The sequence below is a fragment of the Schistosoma haematobium genome, chromosome 6, assembly GCF_000699445.3.
Source record: "Schistosoma haematobium chromosome 6, whole genome shotgun sequence".
Classification (NCBI taxonomy): domain Eukaryota; kingdom Metazoa; phylum Platyhelminthes; class Trematoda; order Strigeidida; family Schistosomatidae; genus Schistosoma; species Schistosoma haematobium.
This window is the reverse complement of record NC_067201.1, coordinates 6,387,065-6,410,033: the sequence shown is the minus strand read 5'-3', so window position 1 is coordinate 6,410,033 and position 22,969 is coordinate 6,387,065. Positions and strand designations below refer to the sequence as shown.

Here is a 22,969-nt window from a genome sequence, read left to right as displayed (position 1 = left end):
TCCCAAACCTTTGTAAACAACGTCGTCAATTCCTTAGTCAAAAAGTCACCACTATCTTTAAAAAGAGCCGGAGGTAAGTAATCTGGGCCAGGTGATTTGTAACGCTTCAAGAGTTGGAGTTCCTTGCGGACTTCCACCTCATGTGGTGGATCAGTCGTCACCGGCCATGGAGGGCAGGACAGTCTGACCGATGTTGCCGGAGCAGCAGGCCAGTTGAACTGCCCTTCGAAAAATTCTGCCCATCGTCCAAGACGTCGATGGATGTTAGTCATTGGCATCCCATCATCCTCGCAGATTGTTTCACTCACACCAGACTTCTTGCTGCCAGTGGCTCGGATGAGCTGGAAAAGCTTCCGGTAATTACCAGATGCAGCTGCTGCTTCCAGCTCATTAGCACGCTTCGACCACCAGGCTTCTCGGTCCTTACGCAAGCTTTGCCCAATTTCCTTACATAACATCCTTCGTTTATGGTCAAACTCACGGTCACCCGGAGTAGACCGACGGGCTTCAATGAGTTGTAAGGAACCAGAAGAAACCCAGTGCTTATAAGCGGGACGTTTCGCAAACCCACAACTGACTGTTCCCGCCATTTTCATGGCGTCATGCAATTGCAACCAATGCTCATCTATACTTTTCGGTGGAGTGGTAGGTAGCCTAGAGGCTAGCTCGGTTCGATACTTATTTGCAACAGAAGTTGCAACCAGCTTGCTAACATCAATCTTTTGGTGGTGGTCACTTCGTTGGCCACTGAAAAGTAAGGCAAGATTGGCGCAGACCAAGGCATGGTCAGAGTCCAGATAGGTACTCCAAAAGGAGCGGCAGTCTTTTACACAACCACGCCAGCGGTAGCTGATCGCGATGTGACCAATCTGAGTCCAGGCTTGGGATGCAGAGGGAGGACGCCAGGTGGCACATCGGCGATGACTGTGCCGAAAGTTAGTGCTAGCCAGAAACAGGTTGTGGTCTGTGCACAGTTGCAGTAGACGGTCCCCGTTATCTGACCTGCGACCAACAAGTCCCCATCGGCCACCTAAACGACTCTTCTGTGCCTAGACGCCCGACCTGAGCATTCAAGTCTCCGGCTAGTACTACAATATCTGTCGAACGCACTTTCTGGAGAAGAACAGATAACTGGTGGTAAAACTCATCCTTGATTGCATCCGGGCTGCAATCTGTCGGGGCATAGGCGGAGATGACGAAAAGACATCGTTTCTCACGTCGATTTCTTCTCACTTTGATGGAACTTTCTAATCTAACAGCACATAACCGACTGTTAATGGGGATCCAATCGATTAGTGCTGCCTCAGCCCTAGCGCTTAGTGCGGCACCAACGCCAGCAAGACCGGACGAAGATGCCACAGGGTCCCCGGATAAGCGCATGTAAAACAAGCTTTTCGAATCGACAGATGGAGATCGAATTTGTAGTACTTCACCAGAGTCTTGAATACGGGTCTCGGATAGACAACAAACATCAATATTAAGACTTTCCAAAGACATAGCCAGCCCTATCTGTTGTCCGACCTGCATAAATGTGCGAACGTTGAAGGCAGCCAGTTTGAATGGTGCACGTGGTTTCAGAAAAACTGCTTCAGTTCTCGTATTCGGTGGTAACATACAATTTTCAACCGGACAGTGACTCGAGAACGTTTAGATACAGTCGGAATTCCACCAAAGACGAGCCGCTGTATAAGTATAAAAGAAGGTGAATAATGTGGAAAATAATAATAATAATGATAATAATAACAATAATGACAATAATAGTAGTAATAATAATATTAGTATTAATAATGACAATAATTGTAGTGATCATAATTTGAATCAATTGATTGTTTTTCAAAGCGACAAAAGTAGTTTCCATAGACATAAACAGTTCATCATTTGTGTGTGGGCTGTGATACTGCCCGGGTGCCCAAACCGAAGCAGGTGGTTTTCTTAGGGGCCACTCCCCGAGCCTTTGACCTAAAGGTCTAACCCACAAGGCAGTGGAGCATCGTAAGGAGATGCAATCCCATGGTAGCCGGTGACCAAAGATTGGTTCATACGCCATTTGTTCCCGCAGGATACTGGAGCCCATGTGCACCATTGGTTTGTGATCCGGTTAAAGCACCGGACATTCGCTTTTCGTCCTCTCATTTTCGTAAACAACAGTAATGCCACGAGAAGGCAATGAGTAGGACTTCCCTGGCAGAGGCTGTATACGCGCGGCCGTGTGAGAGTATTTCGAGAGGGAGAGCGGACTCACCCCACTCTCGGCCGTACCAGGGCATTCGGGGGCAAGCACAGCGTTAGCCGAACACTTGGAGGCCACTGTTGAAGACAGTTCAGATTACAGAACACCGGGTAGTGCAAATGAACGATTGAAGGCTATGTGTACCTATTATGTAAATACTTTGTAACCCCTTGCAATAAATACACATTCCTCCTGCCTATTAATGTGTTTTACTCTATTACTACAATTCTTCATGAGTGGCAGACATCAATATTGACGTTGATTTTGTATCATGGTAGTTGTACATTGTCACCTATTTTCTAATAGACTCGGTTGTTAAATATATCGTTAATTGTAGGTATTTGTACAACTATTACAAATGCCGGATAATCGGCAACTAAATGATCTGTGTGGTGGACTTATAAGCATCGAATTGTATCGATTTTGAACTCCATTCCACCTTTTTCGATCTTAGAATTTGGATGCATGAATTTGTACTAGATTATTGGATTGTATTGAAGTTTAAAATTTATCGAAGAAACCAATTGACCTGGTTTTGCCTTTTATAACCCACTTAGTCTCTTGCTGTTTGCTTACAGTTTTTTTGATAGTGATATTATTCAATAAGGTTGTGAACTCATTTAGATCTTTTTGTCTATATTTAAGTAGTAAATGGTTTTATCTTTCACAATGAGACTGGTAAGATAAGTTTCGCCCAAAGGTTGCAAGTAAAACCCACTAAAGAAATCGATGAACATTTTAACGCTCATATTTTTTCTTATCCTTACTATCTGAAACTAAATATATACCATCACTATGTTGAACCGTTTATTTTATTGTTTAAAATACATAACTTTCAATTGTTAGGTTAAAATTGATCTTAAGTACTGTTAGCAGTGTGAGGGGAGTTACCAGTTCCCTGTTATTTACACCGTGGAAGACCACTTCTTCATAAGGTAGGCAACTGAAAAGGAGTTGATGATGGTCCTTATGATCTGGGAGTGTGGCTACAAAGTTCAAAGGAAAACTGGTTGATGGCGGTCACATAAGGTGTTTTTTCAGTAGTTTTAAATGTGTCAGATCCGTACTTTTAAGGCCTTACCGCCCGCAACGAAGATTCCTGGGCCCTGCATAACAACGTATGAATTAAATGAATGAACATTCTGACAAACATAGTTTGATTATGCCACCACGTTATGTATGTCCGACCATGACGTCAAGTTAGCACTTGCGGTCGAGAATTAGCAGATCTGAGTTAGTCCCATGAACTAATCGTTAGCATCACTTGAAACTGAATGAAAGTCGTGCATTTGGCTCCATATTTATTTAGACCACTTCTGTTATTTCAGTATTTCGCTAGTCAATTATACTCAAGCCAATATATTAATAAATTGTCGGCAAATACACATTAAAATGCCAAAGATTTGTCCTATTCATGTTTTTAAAGTTTGATAACTGTATAAAATGTTTGTTAAATATCTTGGTAGAACATACCTTAGTTTTTTGCAACCATATGACTTTAAAATCGATGAGTCTCATACTAAAATGAAACATCTTTCCAGTGGTTCCTGGTTGTCAATATTTGTCTGAGATCCCTCACCGATTTCAAATAATAAATCTGTGAACGTTAATTGATTGTGCTTTTTGCTTGGAAATTTAATATGATAGGTTCTTTTACATAATCGGTATGACTTAAAATTTCATTCGGTATGTATTGTGTTTAAAAACAACTGTTCTGAGTATTTGATAGCATTAATTTATTGATTCTAGGTGAATAACAATTGGTCAACTGTTTATTCCGCTGGTAAAGATCGTAAGATTTGGGCTACTGATTTGCATAATCCTGGTAATTCTACATTAATTGGCGAAGAGACGGATCCAGTCTTAAAGGTATTTGTTCTAAACATCGAAATATTTTTTTTTGTAAAATATCCATATTTCAGTTGGACAACTTCATGTTTCAATCAACTCATTATTTATTATAAAGAAAAGAAAATGATGTTTTGTATAGTGAACAAAATCATAGTACTCTTCATCATATTAACTATGGTAGATCAGTATCGTTGTAAACAATACTACGCCTTTTGTTACTGGATATAAATTGTTTGGGTTTTTTGAATGATTATATAACTCATCACCTTCAAAATTTGTCATATATAACTCGAAATTGAAGTGATTATTGTCAGGTTGCCGGAAAATTATCCAGTAGTCAGGAGACATATCGAAAATATTTCGACTCGTCAGCATTCTCTAGAAAGAACAAATGTTTATGGTTTTCTAACTGAAGAGTTGTCAACATCATTACCAAATTTAGATTTATTTATTTTAACACATAGGTATTGCTACAAGGAGGCACCAAATACATATGCGCCACACAAATCTCACTTGATATGTGTGAGGACTGTGATACTGCACGGGTGCCCAGGCCGAAGCAAGTGGTTTTCTTAGGGAGCCACACACGGAGCCTTCGACCCGAAGGTTTAATCCACAAAGCAGTGGAGCAACATAAGGAGATGCAGTCCCATGGTAGCTAGTGAACAATAACTGGTTCATACGCCATTTGTTCTTTCAGGATACTGGAGCCCATGTACACCCCTGGTTTGGAATCAGGGTTTTCCAACTCCCCTAGGTGGACTCTCCGTATCCACCAACCCTGTTAAAGCTCCGGACATTCGCTTTTCGTCCTCTCAATTTCATAAGCAACACCCCCGCCAGGAGAAGACAGTGAGTAGGACTTCCCTGACAGAGGCTATATACGCATGGCCATGTGAGAGCATTTGGGGGCAAATTTAGATTGTGTTTTCCCAAAGCAAGAACATCAAAGTCCCATGAACTTCTATAATTAAGTTAGTCAATAATGATTAACTCTGGAAAAAATAAACCTGATAAATGGAATAGAACATATGTTTTTGGTTATTATGGAATATTAGTCATCTACGATTTTTACATATGGATTGATTTTCGGCTTTCGTCATAAAACTTGATTTTCTAGGCTTCTCAATTGTAATTAGATTTAAACCACGTCTAAATAAAATTACAGTTTATAAATAGTCCATCACTTTTGTGTCTGTAAATTTTTTGCATAATTTGTTTTTAAGAAGAAAAATAAATTAAAGTATTCAGACTGTGAATAATTATGATGAATCCAAATATATCAATTGTGTTCAACTTGTTGTTAGCGGAATGTCGATTGGATTAAAACACGTTCCGTCTAGGATTATGTTGGGTCGCGGTGATTGGCTATTCATTAACCAATCAACGTTAGCGGATACTTAGAGAATACTCTAGAATATTCTCATGTAAAAACTATAAATATACTAACGTTTTCCCTGTTGTGCTTCTTACTTCTATCTACCCTTGTTATTTGAAATATAATTTCGTTCCTGTTCAACTGTGTTCTAATTTGGGAACTTGTCGAGTGAATCGGTGTCCAAGAATATTAGGTAATAGGACTGGCTGGGTCATAATAAGAGAAATTATAACAGTTGTTCATGGTAGCTTTCCATCACTTATTAGTTTGAAACTGCTCACTTTTAATGTAATCAATCCATTTCATTGAAAAGAACAATGCAACTATCAAATCAAGCGTTTTCCCTTCAACTTACGACGTTGTTGTCAACTTCTAACTACATTACAAAGAGAAGTTTCACGTCATTTTTAACCAGATTGTATGTGTATATCTGAATACAATCGTCCTACGTTTTTTCACTGATGTTTTTTTAAGTTCTACAGAAATTGACAAATTAACTTATCTCGATTAGCGGTGTTTTAAATAATAAAAAGAAAAACAGTTCATAATTTTAGTTTTTTGATCTTTCCATTGACATTTTAGAACTGCAATTAGTTAGTCTCTTTTAGCATATGTGCATCCTGTGCGGGATATCTCAATTTTGGCATAAATCACAATCATTTAAAGTAGAGATGGATGGCGGTCAGCAGTGAGATTCAGAGCTTGTCAGCTGAACGTACTTGCAGGTACAACTCTGGGATGTAAGTACATCCAACTGACGAGTCCTAAATAGGACAAAATGTGCGTCCTATATTCTACTACTAGCTACTATCCATCTGTGCTTCCTAAAACAATTCATATTTTATCTTATCGTACATTTTTATATATTGCCTTGTCACTAGAGATTTCTTTATGGTTTATATCAAATTACCATTATATATACATGATTCGGTTTGGGCATCTAGCACTATGGGATTTGAGTCGACCACTGCATCTCTGTGCTAATGTGGTGTGGCAACTCGAACTGATGTACATACGTACGAAGTTCTACGTTGTTACTGACTGACTGACTGGTTTGGGCATCCGGGCAGTATCACAGCCCTCATACAAATCAAATGAGATTTGTGTGGCGCATATATATTTGGTGCCTCCTTGTACCAATATCTATGTGTTAAAATAAATAAATAAATACGTGAATTATTTATTCTTGACTTGTAAAACTAACTAAATTCGTACACATTTTTTTCTCAAGTAAATGTTATGACATTTAAATATGTTTAACAAGTTTCCATGTTTCTAAAAAAATTTCTAGCTCCTATTACATGAAGGTAGAAGTCAGTCATTTTTATGGTCTGCAACATGTAATACAAATGTGTCACGTTGGGTAAGTTTAATAATAATAATAATAATAATAATAATAATAATAATAGTTCTATTGAATTTGAATTGGTTTTATTAACCAATATTATTCATAAACTAAGTGATTTATTTATTCATGTGAATAGTTTGTTTAATCTTAATAATAAAATAGTTAAGTTTCGCTAACTTGCATCACTTGTGGCGTAGGCGAAATATCTCTCTGCCAACTAGGGGACAAGTATACTGTACAATAGTTCGTTCTGTCTTATTTTGTGATTGTGAAACGTTGTCACTATAAAATAGAAGGTATTTGTGAGCTACTAGTATTTTATCACCGATGTATTCTAAACACTATACACAGTTTATTTCAGGACCATTGAATGCATAAACTTAATGTTAGATGTAGGGTACTAGTGTTATGAACGAGAACATAAGTGGGGAACAACCAATCTATTTGAATACCAAATTACAGAATCTCTTGGTTGAATCTGAGAACCATACAGTAAATAGATCATTTGCGAAATGGCCATCAATTGTCTCATACATTATTCCTTCTTTTCCATACCAATCACTCTTTGTTCCCGTTCTCTTCTAATTGATCTTCTCAACCTTCTGCTGCCAGGCATCCCATTTCTGATTGACTCCCAAATACCCTCGTACTGCCGGGAGTAAATAGAGTCAACCCTCCCTTTCGAACTGCTCTCACGTGGCCACGTGCATAAAACCACTGTCAAGGATGTTCTACTCACTGCCTTCTCATGGTAGGGGTATTGTTTACGAAATTGAGTAGAAGAAAAGTGAATGTCTGGAGCTTTAACCGGGTTGTTGGATATGGAAGATTTACCTAGGGGAGTTGGAAAACCGTCATTCCAAACCAATGGTACACATTGACTCCAGGATCCTAAAGGAACAAATGGCGTACGAACCCATTGTGAGTCACCGGCTACCATGGGACTGCATTTCTTAAATTTGCTCCACTACCTCGTGGATTAGACCTATAGGTCACGTGCTTCGGTTCGGGCACCTGGGTAGTATCCCAGCCCTCACACAAATCGGATGATTTATGTGGCGCATATCTATTTGGTGCCTTCTTGTACCAATGTTTATGTGTTTAAATCAAATCATAATAATAGATTTCTGACTGGCGTTACATACTATTTATACCTGTCGACATCAGTAGCACACATTACGCTAGACGAAGATGGAACATACGTCAATAGGTTGGTAAATCTTTATCAACTGGAATTTTCGAAATATATATTATGTGTGGCCAACCACCTCGTACCTGGACACTGCGTTTGTCCCTTTCGGATCCTGAATGTCATTCCTACATTTACTTGTACTTTTATGAGAAATACTCATATCATATTAAAAGTATGCGTATAAACGCAATCTATAGACGTAGTAAACATTTTAAAGGGATTGATGGATTCAATTTAATATCTATTTATAAATTAAGTGGCATTATTTCAAAACACATCCGTTACATTACTCAATTTTTCGCTTTCATCTAATGTTTATTGTATCCATTAACAAAGCATATTTTTCCTTTCATTTTATTTAGCTTATTAAACACCATGCTACTGGAATATGTTCTCGACCAATTGTAGATCATGAACATTATTCATATCATTGTGAGAATAATACTGATATAGATCATGCTAGTACAGAGAAATCTATTCCCATGTCTAAATGCTCTGAATTTGTATCCAATCCAATTTTCGTTTCATTGCCATCTAATGCTCACAATAATAATAATAGCAGTAATGCTCTTTCAGATGTTTTCAGTCATGATCCTGATCACAGTTCCTTACCTATGGACAATAATAATGATAATAACAATATTGATAAACACAATTCCTCATTATCTTCAAAACCTGATTTCGTCATAAAAGGTAGGATTTTTTTCACATTAACAAATCATTTTTTTGATCAATGGGTTATGGATTACCTTGATTCTAATGGAATTCAGTACTCCAGTTAAGCATAGTATAAGTGATCGGTTGATTTTTGAAAAGAAAAGATAGTAGACAGACAAATTATATCGGAATCAGTTTGACTAAAATACACAAACTAATCATAAACACGTCGTAAGTTTTTGGGGTATGTTAGTCTTATTGTCTTCCAATTAGTCTTTATTTTCCCGCCATATACATGCTCTGTCTGCATTTTCATTATTTTAGGTATCCCTGTAAGCTCTCAGAAGTAGGCTATAATACTAATAATTCATCATCTAAACATCTGGTAATCTGAGAAGTAGTTAATGTGGAGCTACCACCTAGATCTTCATTCCGATTGCTCGTTGTTCTCTGTTTTTTTTAATTAACAGATCCCTTAATTGTGCTTTTCAAAAAACTCTTATGTATGCTTGATTCATAACATTCAAACAATGTAGTCCTGTCACGTAAAGGCATTAATCGAGTGCATAGTTTTTTAAATACTCCAAGTGACTATATGGGAATAATCGGGATAAAGTTTTGTGTCTTTCAAAATCAAAAATATTGTCTTATATCTGTTCTTCGTCGGTATATAGTAGGATATTAGGACATGAAGCAAATAAACACACTGTTTAACTTCAGTATTACTAACTTTAATTAAATAGTGTCAATACATGTAGCCCGTGAGTATTTTTCTAAGCTTCATTAAACACTGTCAATTTATTAAATGGAGGTCGACTGAACTCGTGTTATTTATGAGTGTTTTCTTCACCATTTAAATTGACAGTCATTTGAATTTTGGAATACATGGTTCATCCATCTTGTTCAATGCAACGTGATGACGTCAGAAAGAGCTAGTGTACTAAAAACATCACGGTTTATTAACTGCATTTACACCACAGCATTAACTCACCAATCATATTTATTATGTTAATAAATTTAGGTTCTTGCAATTTTGTTTCTTTTTACAACAAATGTAACTAAATCTGGTTTAAGCTTGTCATTGCAAGTTTGTAAATAATACTTATTTAACCGTAAAAAAAGTTCAATTTATTGACATGTGATTCCCATTTAAATATTAAATATAGAATGTTCAGGGAAAGGATCTCTTTTGAATGAATTTATTATCAAGCTATATAATCGTATATATATATATATATATATATATATATATATATATATATATCACCCCGAGTCCCCAACCAATCGGTCACGATAGTCGCACGGACCCCAACTAAGTAGTCTGCATCTACCAACATGGCTGATAGCAGAAGTCGATGATGCCATGTTTTGGTCTGGCCACCCCTGACTTCCTCCCAACCGTCTCCAACACTAGTCAGCCTTGCAAATCGTGTTAATCAGTGTTCAGGCATACGTAACACGTGGCCCAATCATCTCAGTCGATGAAGATTCACAACCCCATCAACTGATTTACCATCATTTCCCAACACTGCTTCTAACCTCACTATTACCTACCCGATAATCCGAGCAGATACGAGCACACAACTTTTTTTTCAGTAGTTGAGGTCATGAGTCGATTGAAGCTAAACCACCATGGAAAACCTGGAAGAACTGGACGGTCTTTTCGTCCTGTTGTGAGACTCCTCAGTAGTGCGCATCCATGACCCCGCCTCACGGGATTCGAACCCAGGACTTAGCAGTCTCGTGCCAGGAGCTTAACCATTAGACCACTGAGCTAGCCGGCATCCAATGTTGTTAATGTCTAACTTCAACTAATCCACGAGATTGAGCGACACATCCATCATTGTCTTCAGTAAGTTACTATCACAACTGACCCGGTTGAACTCCGCTTGTCACTGCTTCTCATTAGAACTTCAAGAAATACCTCTTGAAGCCAGTCACTAGTGAGCATATGTTGATTAGTATTGTTATTATTCATATTACATAAACTAGTATTATAACTTTTCTTCTACAACATCATCTCACAAACCTGATACTTTAACAAACATTTTCATATATACAATTGTACAACCTAATAATAATAAAATTCGTTGGAAAGAGATCCCTTCACTGAACTTCATATAATTAAGTTCAATATGTCATCTTATTTTATAATAAGAATACAATCTCCTATTAAAATTTAATAATATTATTATAGTAGTTTCAATGGTTAAGATCATGAGTCAGTTGAAGCGAGACCACCATGGAAAACCTGGAAGCACTGGACCGCCGTTTCGTCCTATTGTGGGACTCCTCAGCAGTGCGCATCCAATATTATTATACTAATTAAAGCTATTATTGAATATGTTTTTTCTGATAGTTTTGTGCAAATCTTTTGTTGTTTTATATATTTTTTTAAATATATGTATCTAGGTGGATCACCAATTGTACAGTTTCATATATGCCCTGAAAAACGTTTTATATTAACAAAAGATAATGAAGGTATAGTAGCTGTATATGATGTTTTAAAAGTAAGTATAACTCTTCATTTAAATTTAATCGAACAGTTTCATAGTATTTAGGCATTAAGTTAATGTAATACACATTAAAGTGGAAGAATGTATTTGTAAAAAATTTCCTTGATATAAAGCTTTAATCAGATTGTCAAGCGAAATATGTTGGATTTACTTCAAATTCATTCGCTGAGATTTTACAAATACATTCTTCCACTTTAAGTATAATTCTTCATTTATTAATTATTCATTTTCCTAATTATGTGTATGTTTAGTAAATGAATGAATGAATATTTATAATGTATGAATTTAATTATCACCATCAGCGAGTAATCAGTAGTAAACATGATTTTGATTCTGTTAGTGTTTTGCAAGTAAACTGTTTGGAAATTATGTAATAACCCCAAATGCCATGGTACGGCCGAGAGTGGGAGACTCCGCTCTCCCTCTCCAAATGCTCTCACATGGCCACGCGTATATAGCCTCTGTCAGGGAAGTCCTACTCACTGCCTTCTCGTGGCGGGAGTGTTGTTTACGAAATTGAGAGGACGAAAAGCGAATGTCCGGTGCTTTAACAGGGTTGGTGGATACGGAGAGTCCACCTAGGGGAGTTGGAAAACCCTGATTCCAAACCAGTGGTGTACATGGGCTCCAGTATCCTGAAAGAACAAATGGCGTATGAACCAGTTATTGTTCACCAGCTACCATGGGACTGCATCTCCTTATGTTGCTCCACTGCTTTGTGGATTAAACCTTCGGGTCGAAGGCTCCGTGTGTGGCTCCCTAAAAAACCACTTGCTTCAGCCTGGGCACCCGTGCAGTATCACAGCCCTCACACATATCAAGTGAGATTTTTGTGGCGCATAAATGTTATATAAGTAATATATTTCTAAGTTTATTTATTTATTTGAACACAGATATTGGTACATGGAGTCACCAGATTCATATGCGCCACACAGATCTCATTTGATATGTGTGTGGGCTGAGATACTATTCGAGTGTTCAGACTGAAACAGATGGTTTTCTTAGGAGACCAAACACGGAGCCTTTGATCTAAAGATCTGCTCCACAAGGCAGTGGAGCATCGTAAGGAGATGAAGTCCGATGGTAGCTGGTGACCAATAATTGGTTCATGCTCCATTCGTTCTCTCAGGATACTGGAGCCCATATGCACAATTGATTTTGAATGAGGGTTTTCGAACTCCCCTAGGTGGACTCCATATCCACCAACCCGGTTAAAGCTCCGGACATTCGCTTTTCGTCCTGTTAATTTCATAAAGAACAGTAATGCCGTGAGAAGGCAGTGAATAAGACTTCCTTGGTAGTGGTTGTATACACGTGGTCATGTGAGATGATTTCGAGATCGAGAGCTGACTCTCTCCACTCTCGACCGTACCAGGGCATTTGGGAGCATTTCTAAGTCGTCTGATTACATATAGATGATATGAGAAATTATTTAATAACTATTCTATATTTCTGTATTATTTCTCAGTGCTATAATTAGAGGAGTAAATGTTGTTAAAATAAATGTAAGATATTAACATATCACTACTATATTTTAGTTTCATGTACCTAACTTAATGGTTGCTTAGATTGTCAGATGGGGCATCAGCCTCGTGACTTCCAAAGGAACTCGGCTTTCACCATGAGGCGTTATAACTCTTCTAAATGAAGACCTTCTAACTCCCAAGGCAGAGTTTAAATGGTTTGAATATTTTTTTCTGGTTAGCGTTTGTTTTAGCGATTTATTCTACTACGGGCTGTGGTCGCTAACCTCATGCCCAACGTCCTCCTTTATCCGAGCCTGGGATCGGTAGTAGCCCCAGGGGGCTCCAGGCGGAGTTTTAGTTAGACAACTATTAAAATTTAGGTAGCAATGAACTGTATTAGGATAGTAGGACCCAGGACAACGAATCTCATGGTGAGCACTTAATTTTAAGATCAGTGACTATCCAATTGTTTACATTTCTAACTTCTGTCGGTTCATGATAGTATTCAATCATTTTCTAAAACCATTTAGGGATAATTGTCATATACTGACGTGATTGAACTCCACTCCTCATGGCTTTTACGAGAACTCCAGGGATTACTCCCAAAAGTTTACATTGCTAGGGAGTTCTATACTAGGAATAAACAGTCATCGAATGCTCCCTTATCTGTCCGTGATGTACATTAACTCGTTTAATTTATTTCCAATGTCTTAAACACAGCATAAAGGGAAGAAGAAATCAACTAAATATACCTAACCATTATTTCTGTATGCTCATATTATACATAATATCTAAGTACTATTATTGATTGATTTTTTGTTTCTTAAAATAATATTTTATTATATGTATAGGCATCAATGATTGAATGTTTAGGTGTTGTATCATTTGAAGAAGAAATTAAGAAACGTGAAAAACTTATTTATGTTCCAAATTGGTTTATAGTAGATTTAAAATGTGGAGTAAGTTGTTAATATGGATCATTGTTGTTATTATTCATATTTGTTTCAGCTGTTTATGCAACTATATACATATATATAATCTCAAGTGAATCTATTTGAATATCAGTATGTGTTTTGATGCTTTTGAATAAAATAATTAGTGGTAATGTATAAAAATCCCGTGATTAAAAGATAACATTATATTTGTCTATGATCAATTACTACTATTTATGTTAATATAAACAATGCATCTGCTAAACTCAATTTGTGATATGTCTAAGGTGTTCATCATAATAAATTATCGGTTAAAGAAAAATCTCTTCTTGGTGTCACTAACTTCTAGTCTGAGCCATGTTGGGAGATGCAGACTACTTGGTTGGGGTCCGCGTGATTATCGTAACCAATGGTTGGAAACTCTTGGTGACATGGCTCAGAATCGATCACAATGGTGTCGGTGTATACACTCTTTGTCTTCCCTTAAACTATGAGATTAAAATCGCCTTATATCTTTCTTTCTACGAACTAATTCTTTCTTCCTGTACTATATCCTTATTGCAATCTTTCTTTTATATATTACCACCTCTAAATTAACTACTTTTATGAATCCGGTGTCCATCTTGTTGTGTTAATGAGGTATGGCAACTTGGACCGATGCATATATGTGCCTGGTCTTACGTTGTAGCTGACTGACTGACTCTTCTTGGTGTAGTTATAATGAAATTAATCATAGCAACTTACAATAAACTATGTAATAGCCGGCAAAACAATGATATCCGACAATTGAAACAAAAATTGAAAGCACAAAATATATAAGCTGTAATGAATCAACAAATACTGAATGCTTACACAGGAATTTAAAGTGAACGTTGAAAATGTTTCTAAAAATATTCAATTACTGGACTGAATATTACCCACAGTAGTTTGAAAATTATTAATAATCATATTAGCTACTGAATATTAGTAAGTAAAGTAATTTCCTTTTCTTATTTCTTGAACGATCCTTGCGATAAATATTTGGTGATTGCCAGTTAGATGTTAGCAGTTCAGGGATTAATATCTGAATAACGTATATTCTTTTCGATGCATATTACCAGCAACCACGATGTCTCTGATTAGACTCTTTGTTAACTTGTACAGCGAAATATAGTAGACATTTCACAAACGCGTGTGAATAGGTTATGAGACTAATAGACATAATGATGTGTTGAAACAAACAAAAGAACAGATAACTTGTTGAAATTTCCAGATGGCATGAACAGGTAGTGTGAATGTTAAGTTTACACTCAAAATCTCACTGTATGTCTGATATGTTTAACAAAGTGGATGTTTCTTAACTTACGTGTTATTTGAACGATATGCTTCTATTCGTATCTGTCTTTTATCTAATTCACATCTCTTTGTTCTAGTTCACTTTAACTCACTCTAAATTTTATAGGCTTACATTGTGTTGATTGTGCATCAAATACAACTATGATTAATCCGCATTCTTTTGCAACATATCAAAAAAATGGTTACCACACCTTTTCTCCTTTTAAAGCATTTAATCTTGTTTATTCTTTTAATTCAAAAGCCTATCTTCTAGTTTCTTTTTTAAGAAAATTTTCCTCTTTTTTTTCTTTACAGATGCCAATTATTCATTTGGATGAAGGTGATTGTTTGTCAGCCTACATAAATGCTTCTGATGCTGGTCTGTTAAATGAATTCAATGATCCCAATTATTGTTATGATACTAAAAGTGAGATAATTCACACATACACACCCAGTTAATTCATACTCTTTTGTTTTGAGTGTGTTTTTTAATTATTTTCCCGTTGTTGATGTTAAGAACGTATTTTCATTCTGAGTTCATTATCTTAACATTTCCATTTAGTGACAAATTATTATGATGGTTGTTTAGCAGATAACAGTAGAATCCAGAACACGTGCGTTGAGTTGTATTTACGACTAGTCAGCTTGATTGATTTACTGCACTGATAACTATATTCCACTAAAAACTATTATTCAGTTTTAATAAAATCCATGATTTAAGTATAAGTTTAACCGGATTTTGATCATAACAGATCACTAAGTTGTTTATGTTGTCTTTGAAATATTCCAATCAACACTATTGTATGCTATTCAGTACGGTTCATCAGTATCAGAGTAATAGATGTTTTGCACTGTTATAATAGAAATTACTCATTTTTTATTTCAAATAATTCGTTCATTCATTCATTCATTGTCATTTATCTTTTCTATTATAATGTTTGATTGATTTCAGTTAATTACGGCTTTGTATTACTCAGATCATTATTTACTCGTCGGTTAGCTGCATCCTCAAGTAATACTAATACTAGTAATAATGGAAACAATATAGATAATGGTATGTTAATAATACGTGTTTATTCATATATAGGGTTGTACTATTCATTGTAACTGCATCCAATTATACTTCTTGAGAAAAAAACACTAATCTAAGTAAGCATGAATTACAATATTTTATTCATCTAATCCAGTACTTATATGTAATAAAGACTTACATAGTTACACCTGTTACCCTTCGTGGAGCATAGTCCACTGATCAAGATTTTTCAACTAACTCTGTCCTTGTATATCTTCAAGTCGATACCATGTGGTATTCGTTCTTTTGATGTATAAATTTCCAATAAAAGTGATCCATAAGAATTTCTCTATAACAGCTTGTTCTGTCGACTTTGAATTCTGTTGGTTGTTATTGCAGACTCATATCTTATCATTGTACCCACACTTATTGTTTTCCCATTTGACCAGATTCTTTGCCTTAAATTTGTTTAGGATTTTTCTAATTGATTGATAAAGTGATGAAATATGATTATTGATTTGTTACTAACTGACATCAGTAATGGACTTCTAAGAATTCTTTTATCTTCATTGAAATACCTGTGCCCAATATTTCAACGTTTTCCTAGTCATAAATAAGGTCAACGAGTGCCTACAAACAAAATAAATGGACAGACAGTTACAAGATATGTGTCAACAAATATCATTCATATTTGAAGTCCATAGAACAACTCGCTTGGGACTATATTGTTGTAGCTCACTTTTATCAGGCGTTTATGCTAATTATTTTACCTAGAAGGACCTTGGAGCTTCACTGTTAAATTTTATCTGTATAGCCGGATCCAGCTTTGTTAGAATTCACTTGTTTTTGAGAAATACTGTTGTAGTCATGTTTTGGTTTGACGACGTAAACATTTGGCCTGATAGTTAATTAGGCGTCAATCCCATTAAAGAGTAAACAGCATCCTGTCGCTATACCATTCAATCATTTGTTTATCAAGTGACTTTTAATCATGTTTGTTCATACGTTTAAGATTTTTTGTATAAGTGTGTTATTTTGTTAGCAGAAAAAACCTATTCTACTGAACGGTTGTCTGATCTGATATCAGTTTGATTGGTGGTTCTTACGTTAATGATTCGGTCTAGTGCGTAGTCATTACTCTACTATATTTTATTATTACATAGTATCAATCAGTTCGCACATTTCATTCATTAATATATCAATCTGGAAAAATATTTTCATCACAAAGTGTTCAAGTTTAATTCAGAACGTGTCCTCTATTTACTGTTTTGAGTTTACTAGTCTCAGCTTTCTATATCTGCTTCCACTCTTAGATTACTATGTTCAAGTCAAAAATTGTTTGTTTTTCCTCCATTGACGATAGTTATTTCAAATTAATGTAAACTGCTACTGACATATCCAGTCAAAGTAATATGTGAGTCTAGACAGACAGCCTTGTGTATCACATATCTGGTTGTCTTTTTAATTGTCTGCCTATATTTACCTTAATTTAGTCAATATTGAGTTATAACAGCTACTTATTTCGATAATGTAATAAGAAGACGAAGATTATCAGAACAATGTCATATATTATCGCGATACATTTCGAACAATCTGCTCACAGATTACATACTTGGCAAGACCATTTATATATAAAAATAAACGGTCAACTAGACTGGAAATGGGGTAAGAGGAGACAAGGATAATAATAATAGTAAGAGTGAACATAATTTGAAACCTAATCACTCTGGCTTATAAGTCAATATTACCAGGGTAGATTTAAGGTGAGAACAAACTATTTTTGAATACACAATGGGGAGTTGAATTTTTGTATGGCTAAGGCTTCATTAAACATCAGTATACGCCCTTTTATACAGCACCACAGAAACCAAGTTAAGGTCAATCAATTTCCAGTCTAGTTGACTTTTTATTTTTATATGTAAATGATCTTAACAAGTATATGTGTGATCAGATTGTTCGAAATGTATTGCGCGAATATATATCATCATATAGTTCTGATAATCTTCGTCTTCTTATTACCCTATCGAAATTTATCAAAGGGACTAAATGCTTTGAGCTACTTATTTGCTTATTTCATCATTGACTTATGTTAGATTTTATTAACAAACGAATTAAAATATTTCAGATGATACAACTGGACTTGATTTCAGTATGTCCAATGGAAATTTATCCAGAGACGTTCTTCTACATGATATTTAGTTGCCTTAAATTCCTTAACCTGATATTATACATACTAAAATGAGTTAAAACTTAATCAATTATAATAATTTATCATAGTTTATCTGTATGACAAATTCATTTTTCTTCTTTTATTACATAAATAATTTACCTCTGATTGCTATGTATCCTCCTTCTCTCTGTGTCTCTCTCTCTTTCCTTTAACATAGTGCGCAACGATTTGAATGCAGATCAAATTTTAGAAATTCCTGGACATACACCAATTATTTTAAGGTATTTTTCACATTAGTTTAATAATTAATGATTCAATGATTATTTCTTATAGTGATGGAAGTGGTCGACCACTTGATCGATTTTTAGCTCGTGATGCTTCTTCATTTAGTGTACGATTAAGACGTTGTAATCCAGAACCGAAATGGATTATGGAAGTTGTAGAATCTGTAAGTGTTGTTTGTATTTTTTTAAAAGTTGTATAATTTTTGCTACACCTTTTTGATCTTTAAATGAATATTTATTTATTGAATATGCATATGTTCCGGTACGACTGAGTACCGAGAATAGTATGTGACACACAAATTAGAGTGAAACTATAATTTATGGACGACCTTTGAGCGACTCTAGACTGACCTTGAGAGTGTCCACTTAATAACCAGGACAAATGAGGGTTATAAACCGGTTTTAGGAGTTACAATTGTAATTTGCAGTTGATGATTAAGGTTAAGAATTAGATTTCCGGTTTTCATCACGAACTGACATAAGCTATAATGCCTAAACTCTATTTATCCGAATGGATGAGTGAACTTCGCGCCGAGACCTGTTATCTTATATGTGATTAGTTCTTCCATAAATTATAGTCTCGGCCAAATAAGGTAATATTATGAATAAATTGAGTATCAGAAAATAAAAAAAATTAATAAATGCACAAGAATCGTATACAGTAGGAAATGCATTTCAGATTAAAGTACAACCAAAATTGTCGCCATTTAGTTAGAGAGGTTTCCCTCACTCTTATGAAAAGCGTACAAGAAAATTTGGGCAAGACCACCTGTAATTTCTATTCTGAAACATGTTTAATAACATCACAACCCACTGAGTTGTTTGATCTTTAGAAAGTCAACCGGGTAGTTATGGTAAATCGACTGTTACCAGTTGTATACAGCTTCATACCACGACTCCATGTGATTAATTACCTATCTACATTAATGTGGTCCAGTCCCACGATGTGGTAGTCTCTGCAATGACATTCATGAGACACATCCAAGTCGACAAAAGTCTCTGTTTCAAGTTAATAGCACCTAATGAACTGGAGTCACTGCATCCAGATTCACATTGTTGAACCTCAGTTAACTTAAAGGTTATTTCCACACATGCAAGCGTGTTTTACATAAAGTGGATAGTAAATGTTCTTCAGTAGATTATCAACTGATTTGAGATAAAAATATCAAATTGAGAAATTGCGATTTAGCTAAATTTCATTATCTCACTAAGTTAAGAGATGTAAATCCTTGTTTTTGCCACATTCATTCAATCTTTTTAGTTTTTCAACTGTCTATAGAATATATATCTCTTAATTTTCTTATCTTATAAAGTAAATTATTGTTAACATCAGAAACGTATTTAAAAATCTTTTGTAAATGTTTAAACAACTCCCTAAAGGTTTGTATACGTTAACTTACCATCAAATGACGTTTCCCTGTATTGGTATATTCCCCATTATTATAGAATTCGTAACTCATCGTCTACAAGAGAAGGAGTACGAATCGAAATTAAAACCTTTGATATTTAGTGTTTAACACGTAGACATTAATTGAAAGGCTATGATATATTATAATAGTTATCTCCACTTTTTTATCTCTTTACGTTGGTCGTTTCTTCTTCTCTATAGTGTAAACTACCTAAACCAGTTCGTATAGCGTTTTGCCTCGTTCCTGGTGTTATTGAAGTAGACAGTCAAGGTCAACAGTAAGTAGTTTCTTTATTCTTATCTCAAATTGTTGTCTTATTGTTTTGTAGACTTGGTTTTTACTAGATAAAGTAATATTTTTTGAGTTGTTGATGTTATTGAAGTGTTAACTGGTAGTATGGTGCGTGTTACTTATATTGACATAAGTAGTATATGACATGAGTCAGGAATGTAATGTCTGGCGGCAGAAGATGGGGAAGATCAAGTAAGGAAGAGGAGGAATAGAAAGCAATTAGTATGGAAACGCAAGAACAATGGAGTCCGAGACGATTATTGAACATTTTACAAATTAAGTATTATAGTATGGTTTTTCTATTTTACCAAGTAACTCTGTAATGTTGTGCTAAATATAATTCGGTTGTCCTCACCTGTGTTCTCCTTCACTAGGTTTGGTGTCGCTGCCTCCACTAAGGATGAAGATTCCATGGCCGAAGGAATTTGAGGACGGAGATGTGGTGGGCTTCCTGAAGGAGTTTGAGGCCGTGGCGGAGCTGGTGGGAGTGAAGGAGCCGAAGGCGAAGGTGGTGGTTCTGGGGACGCTGCTGAGAGGCAGGGCGAAGGCTGTATATGACAGCTTGGACAGTGCTGGCGGAAAGACAACATGGGAGACAGTCACGGAGCGGTTGATGGTGGAGTTCGACAGCCCAGTGGACAGGGAGGAAGCACTGCAGAAGTTCCAGTTGGCGAGGTTGTTGGTCGATGGTGACCCACTGGTGCTGGTTGTGGAGCTAACCAGGTTGTTACGCCGTGCGCTGCCGAATCTGGATGCATAATAAGACCTGGCCACAACAGAAATGGACGACAACAAGGTTAAGAAGAGAGAGGAGGGAGGCAATAAGGGACGTGGAAAAGTAACAAATATCAGACATAAAGAAGGCGAAACAACAACAATTTACTAGGTCCCCTACTGCGAAAGGCTTCCACGTCCCAATGTCCTGTCCCTCCACAAGCGTAACATTTATCATTCCTTTTATGATTCACTCTTATTGCCGCAATCTTACGCCCCAGTTCCTCAATCTTCTCCTCTACACTATTTATCTCCTGCTTTCCAAACCCGACCGGAGCTACTGTTCGTGTCATTAGCTGACGAGTCACCTTCGCCAGTTCACTGATATGCATAGGTTGCGCTGCGTTTACTAGTTTCAGCTGCTGGGAAACGGTGGCAGGCACACTCTCGATGAACTGCGACGCCAACAAATGTGCCTCCGACTCCTCATCCAGACTCGGCAGCGCACGGCGTAACAACCTGGTTAGCTCCACAACCAGCACCAGTGGGTCACCATCGACCGACAACCTCGCCAACCGGAACTTCTGCAGTGCTTCCTCCCTGTCCACTGGGCTGTCGAACTCCACCATCAACCGCTCCGTGACTGTCTCCCATGTTGTCTTTCCGCCAGCACTGTCCAAGCTGTCATATACAGCCTTCGCCCTGCCTCTCAGCAGTGTCCCCAGAACCACCACCTTCGCCTTCGGCTCCTTCACTCCCACCAGCTCCGCCACGGCCTCAAACTCCTTCAGGAAGCCCACCACATCTCCGTCCTCAAATTCCTTCGGCCATGGAATCTTCATCCTTAGTGGAGGCAGCGACACCAAACCTAGTGAAGGAGAACACAGGTGAGGACAACCGAATTATATTTAGCACAACATTACAGAGTTACTTGGTAAAATAGAAAAACCATACTATAATACTTAATTTGTAAAATGTTCAATAATCGTCTCGGACTCCATTGTTCTTGCGTTTCCATACTAATTGCTTTCTATTCCTTCTCTTCCTTACTTGATCTTCCCCATCTTCTGCCGCCAGACATTACATTCCTGACTCATGTCATATACTACTTATGTCAATATAAGTAACACGCACTACGGTACCATTTAGATCAAGGTGTTCTAAGGTGTTAAGAATATGATTTCCTCAAATATCAGTAGAAATATAGAAAAAGAATTTACCTCGTCCTCCCTTTTTTATTCGTTCATTGTTATGAGGTTGGATTATGTTTACACATTCACTACGTGGTGAAGTCAGCTAGTCATACATATATTGTTTGCTTCGGTTCACGTTATTATACCGTTATCAATACAATGTAATAACTTATCACAAAAAGTAATAAAGTTGTAGAAATAGTAAACGTAATAAAATAGATTAGGTTTAAATAATTTGTCTTGAGATGAATAAATCGGAGTTCCTGAGAAGATTGTCAATATCATCCGGATCTCATACGACGGACTACAGTGCAAAGTCGTGCATGGAGGACAGCTGACAGATGCATTCCAAGTAAGGACCGGAGTCAGACAAGGCTGTCTACTCTCTCCCTTCCTCTTTCTTCTGGTGGTCGACTGGATTATAAAGGCCTCGACATCTGAGAGAAAACACGGAATACAATGGACAGCTCAAAATCAATTAAACGATTTGGACTTCGCAGATGACCTAGGATTCTTATCCAATACACATGAACAAATACAGATAAATACAGCCAGTGTAGCAGCAATCTCTGCATCAGTAGGCTTCAAGATACACAAAGAGAAAATCAAGGTCCTCAAATAAGACACGGAGAACAGCAATCCTATCACATTTGATGGCGAAGCTCTGGAAGATGTAGAATCCTTCATCATCGATGAACAAGGAGGTTCAGATGCAGACGTAAAGGCGCGAATCGGCAAAGGAAGGGCCGCATTCCTAGAATTGTAGAACATATGGAACTCAAAACAACTTTCAATCTTCAATATGAACGTCAAGACAGTTCTGCCGTACGGAGCTGAAACTTGAAGAACTACAACAACCACCATCAAGAAGGTGCAAGTATTTATAAATATCTGTCTACTCAAGATACTCAACATCCATTGGCCGCATACCATCAGCAACAGCCTTTTGTGGGAGAGAACAAACTAGCTTCCAGCTGAAGAAGAAATTAGGAAAAGACGATGGGAATGGATC

The 22,969-nt window shown here is 36.7% G+C and overlaps 1 protein-coding gene across 1 annotated transcript in view; it reads left to right on the top strand.

Annotated features, from left to right (window-relative positions):
- GDPD1_5 (Lysophospholipase D gdpd1) overlaps positions 1-22,969 on the top strand; it is a 43,714-nt gene that overhangs the window by 7,945 nt on the left and 12,800 nt on the right. The window contains exons 6-15 of the mRNA XM_051219438.1: positions 3,980-4,099; positions 6,751-6,822; positions 8,362-8,692; positions 11,069-11,166; positions 13,490-13,597; positions 15,200-15,311; positions 15,837-15,938; positions 18,284-18,347; positions 18,400-18,514; positions 19,960-20,036. Of these exons, the coding sequence (XP_051065361.1) occupies positions 3,980-4,099; positions 6,751-6,822; positions 8,362-8,692; positions 11,069-11,166; positions 13,490-13,597; positions 15,200-15,311; positions 15,837-15,938; positions 18,284-18,347; positions 18,400-18,514; positions 19,960-20,036 (1,199 nt within the window). The remainder of the gene's footprint in view (positions 1-3,979; positions 4,100-6,750; positions 6,823-8,361; positions 8,693-11,068; positions 11,167-13,489; positions 13,598-15,199; positions 15,312-15,836; positions 15,939-18,283; positions 18,348-18,399; positions 18,515-19,959; positions 20,037-22,969) is intronic.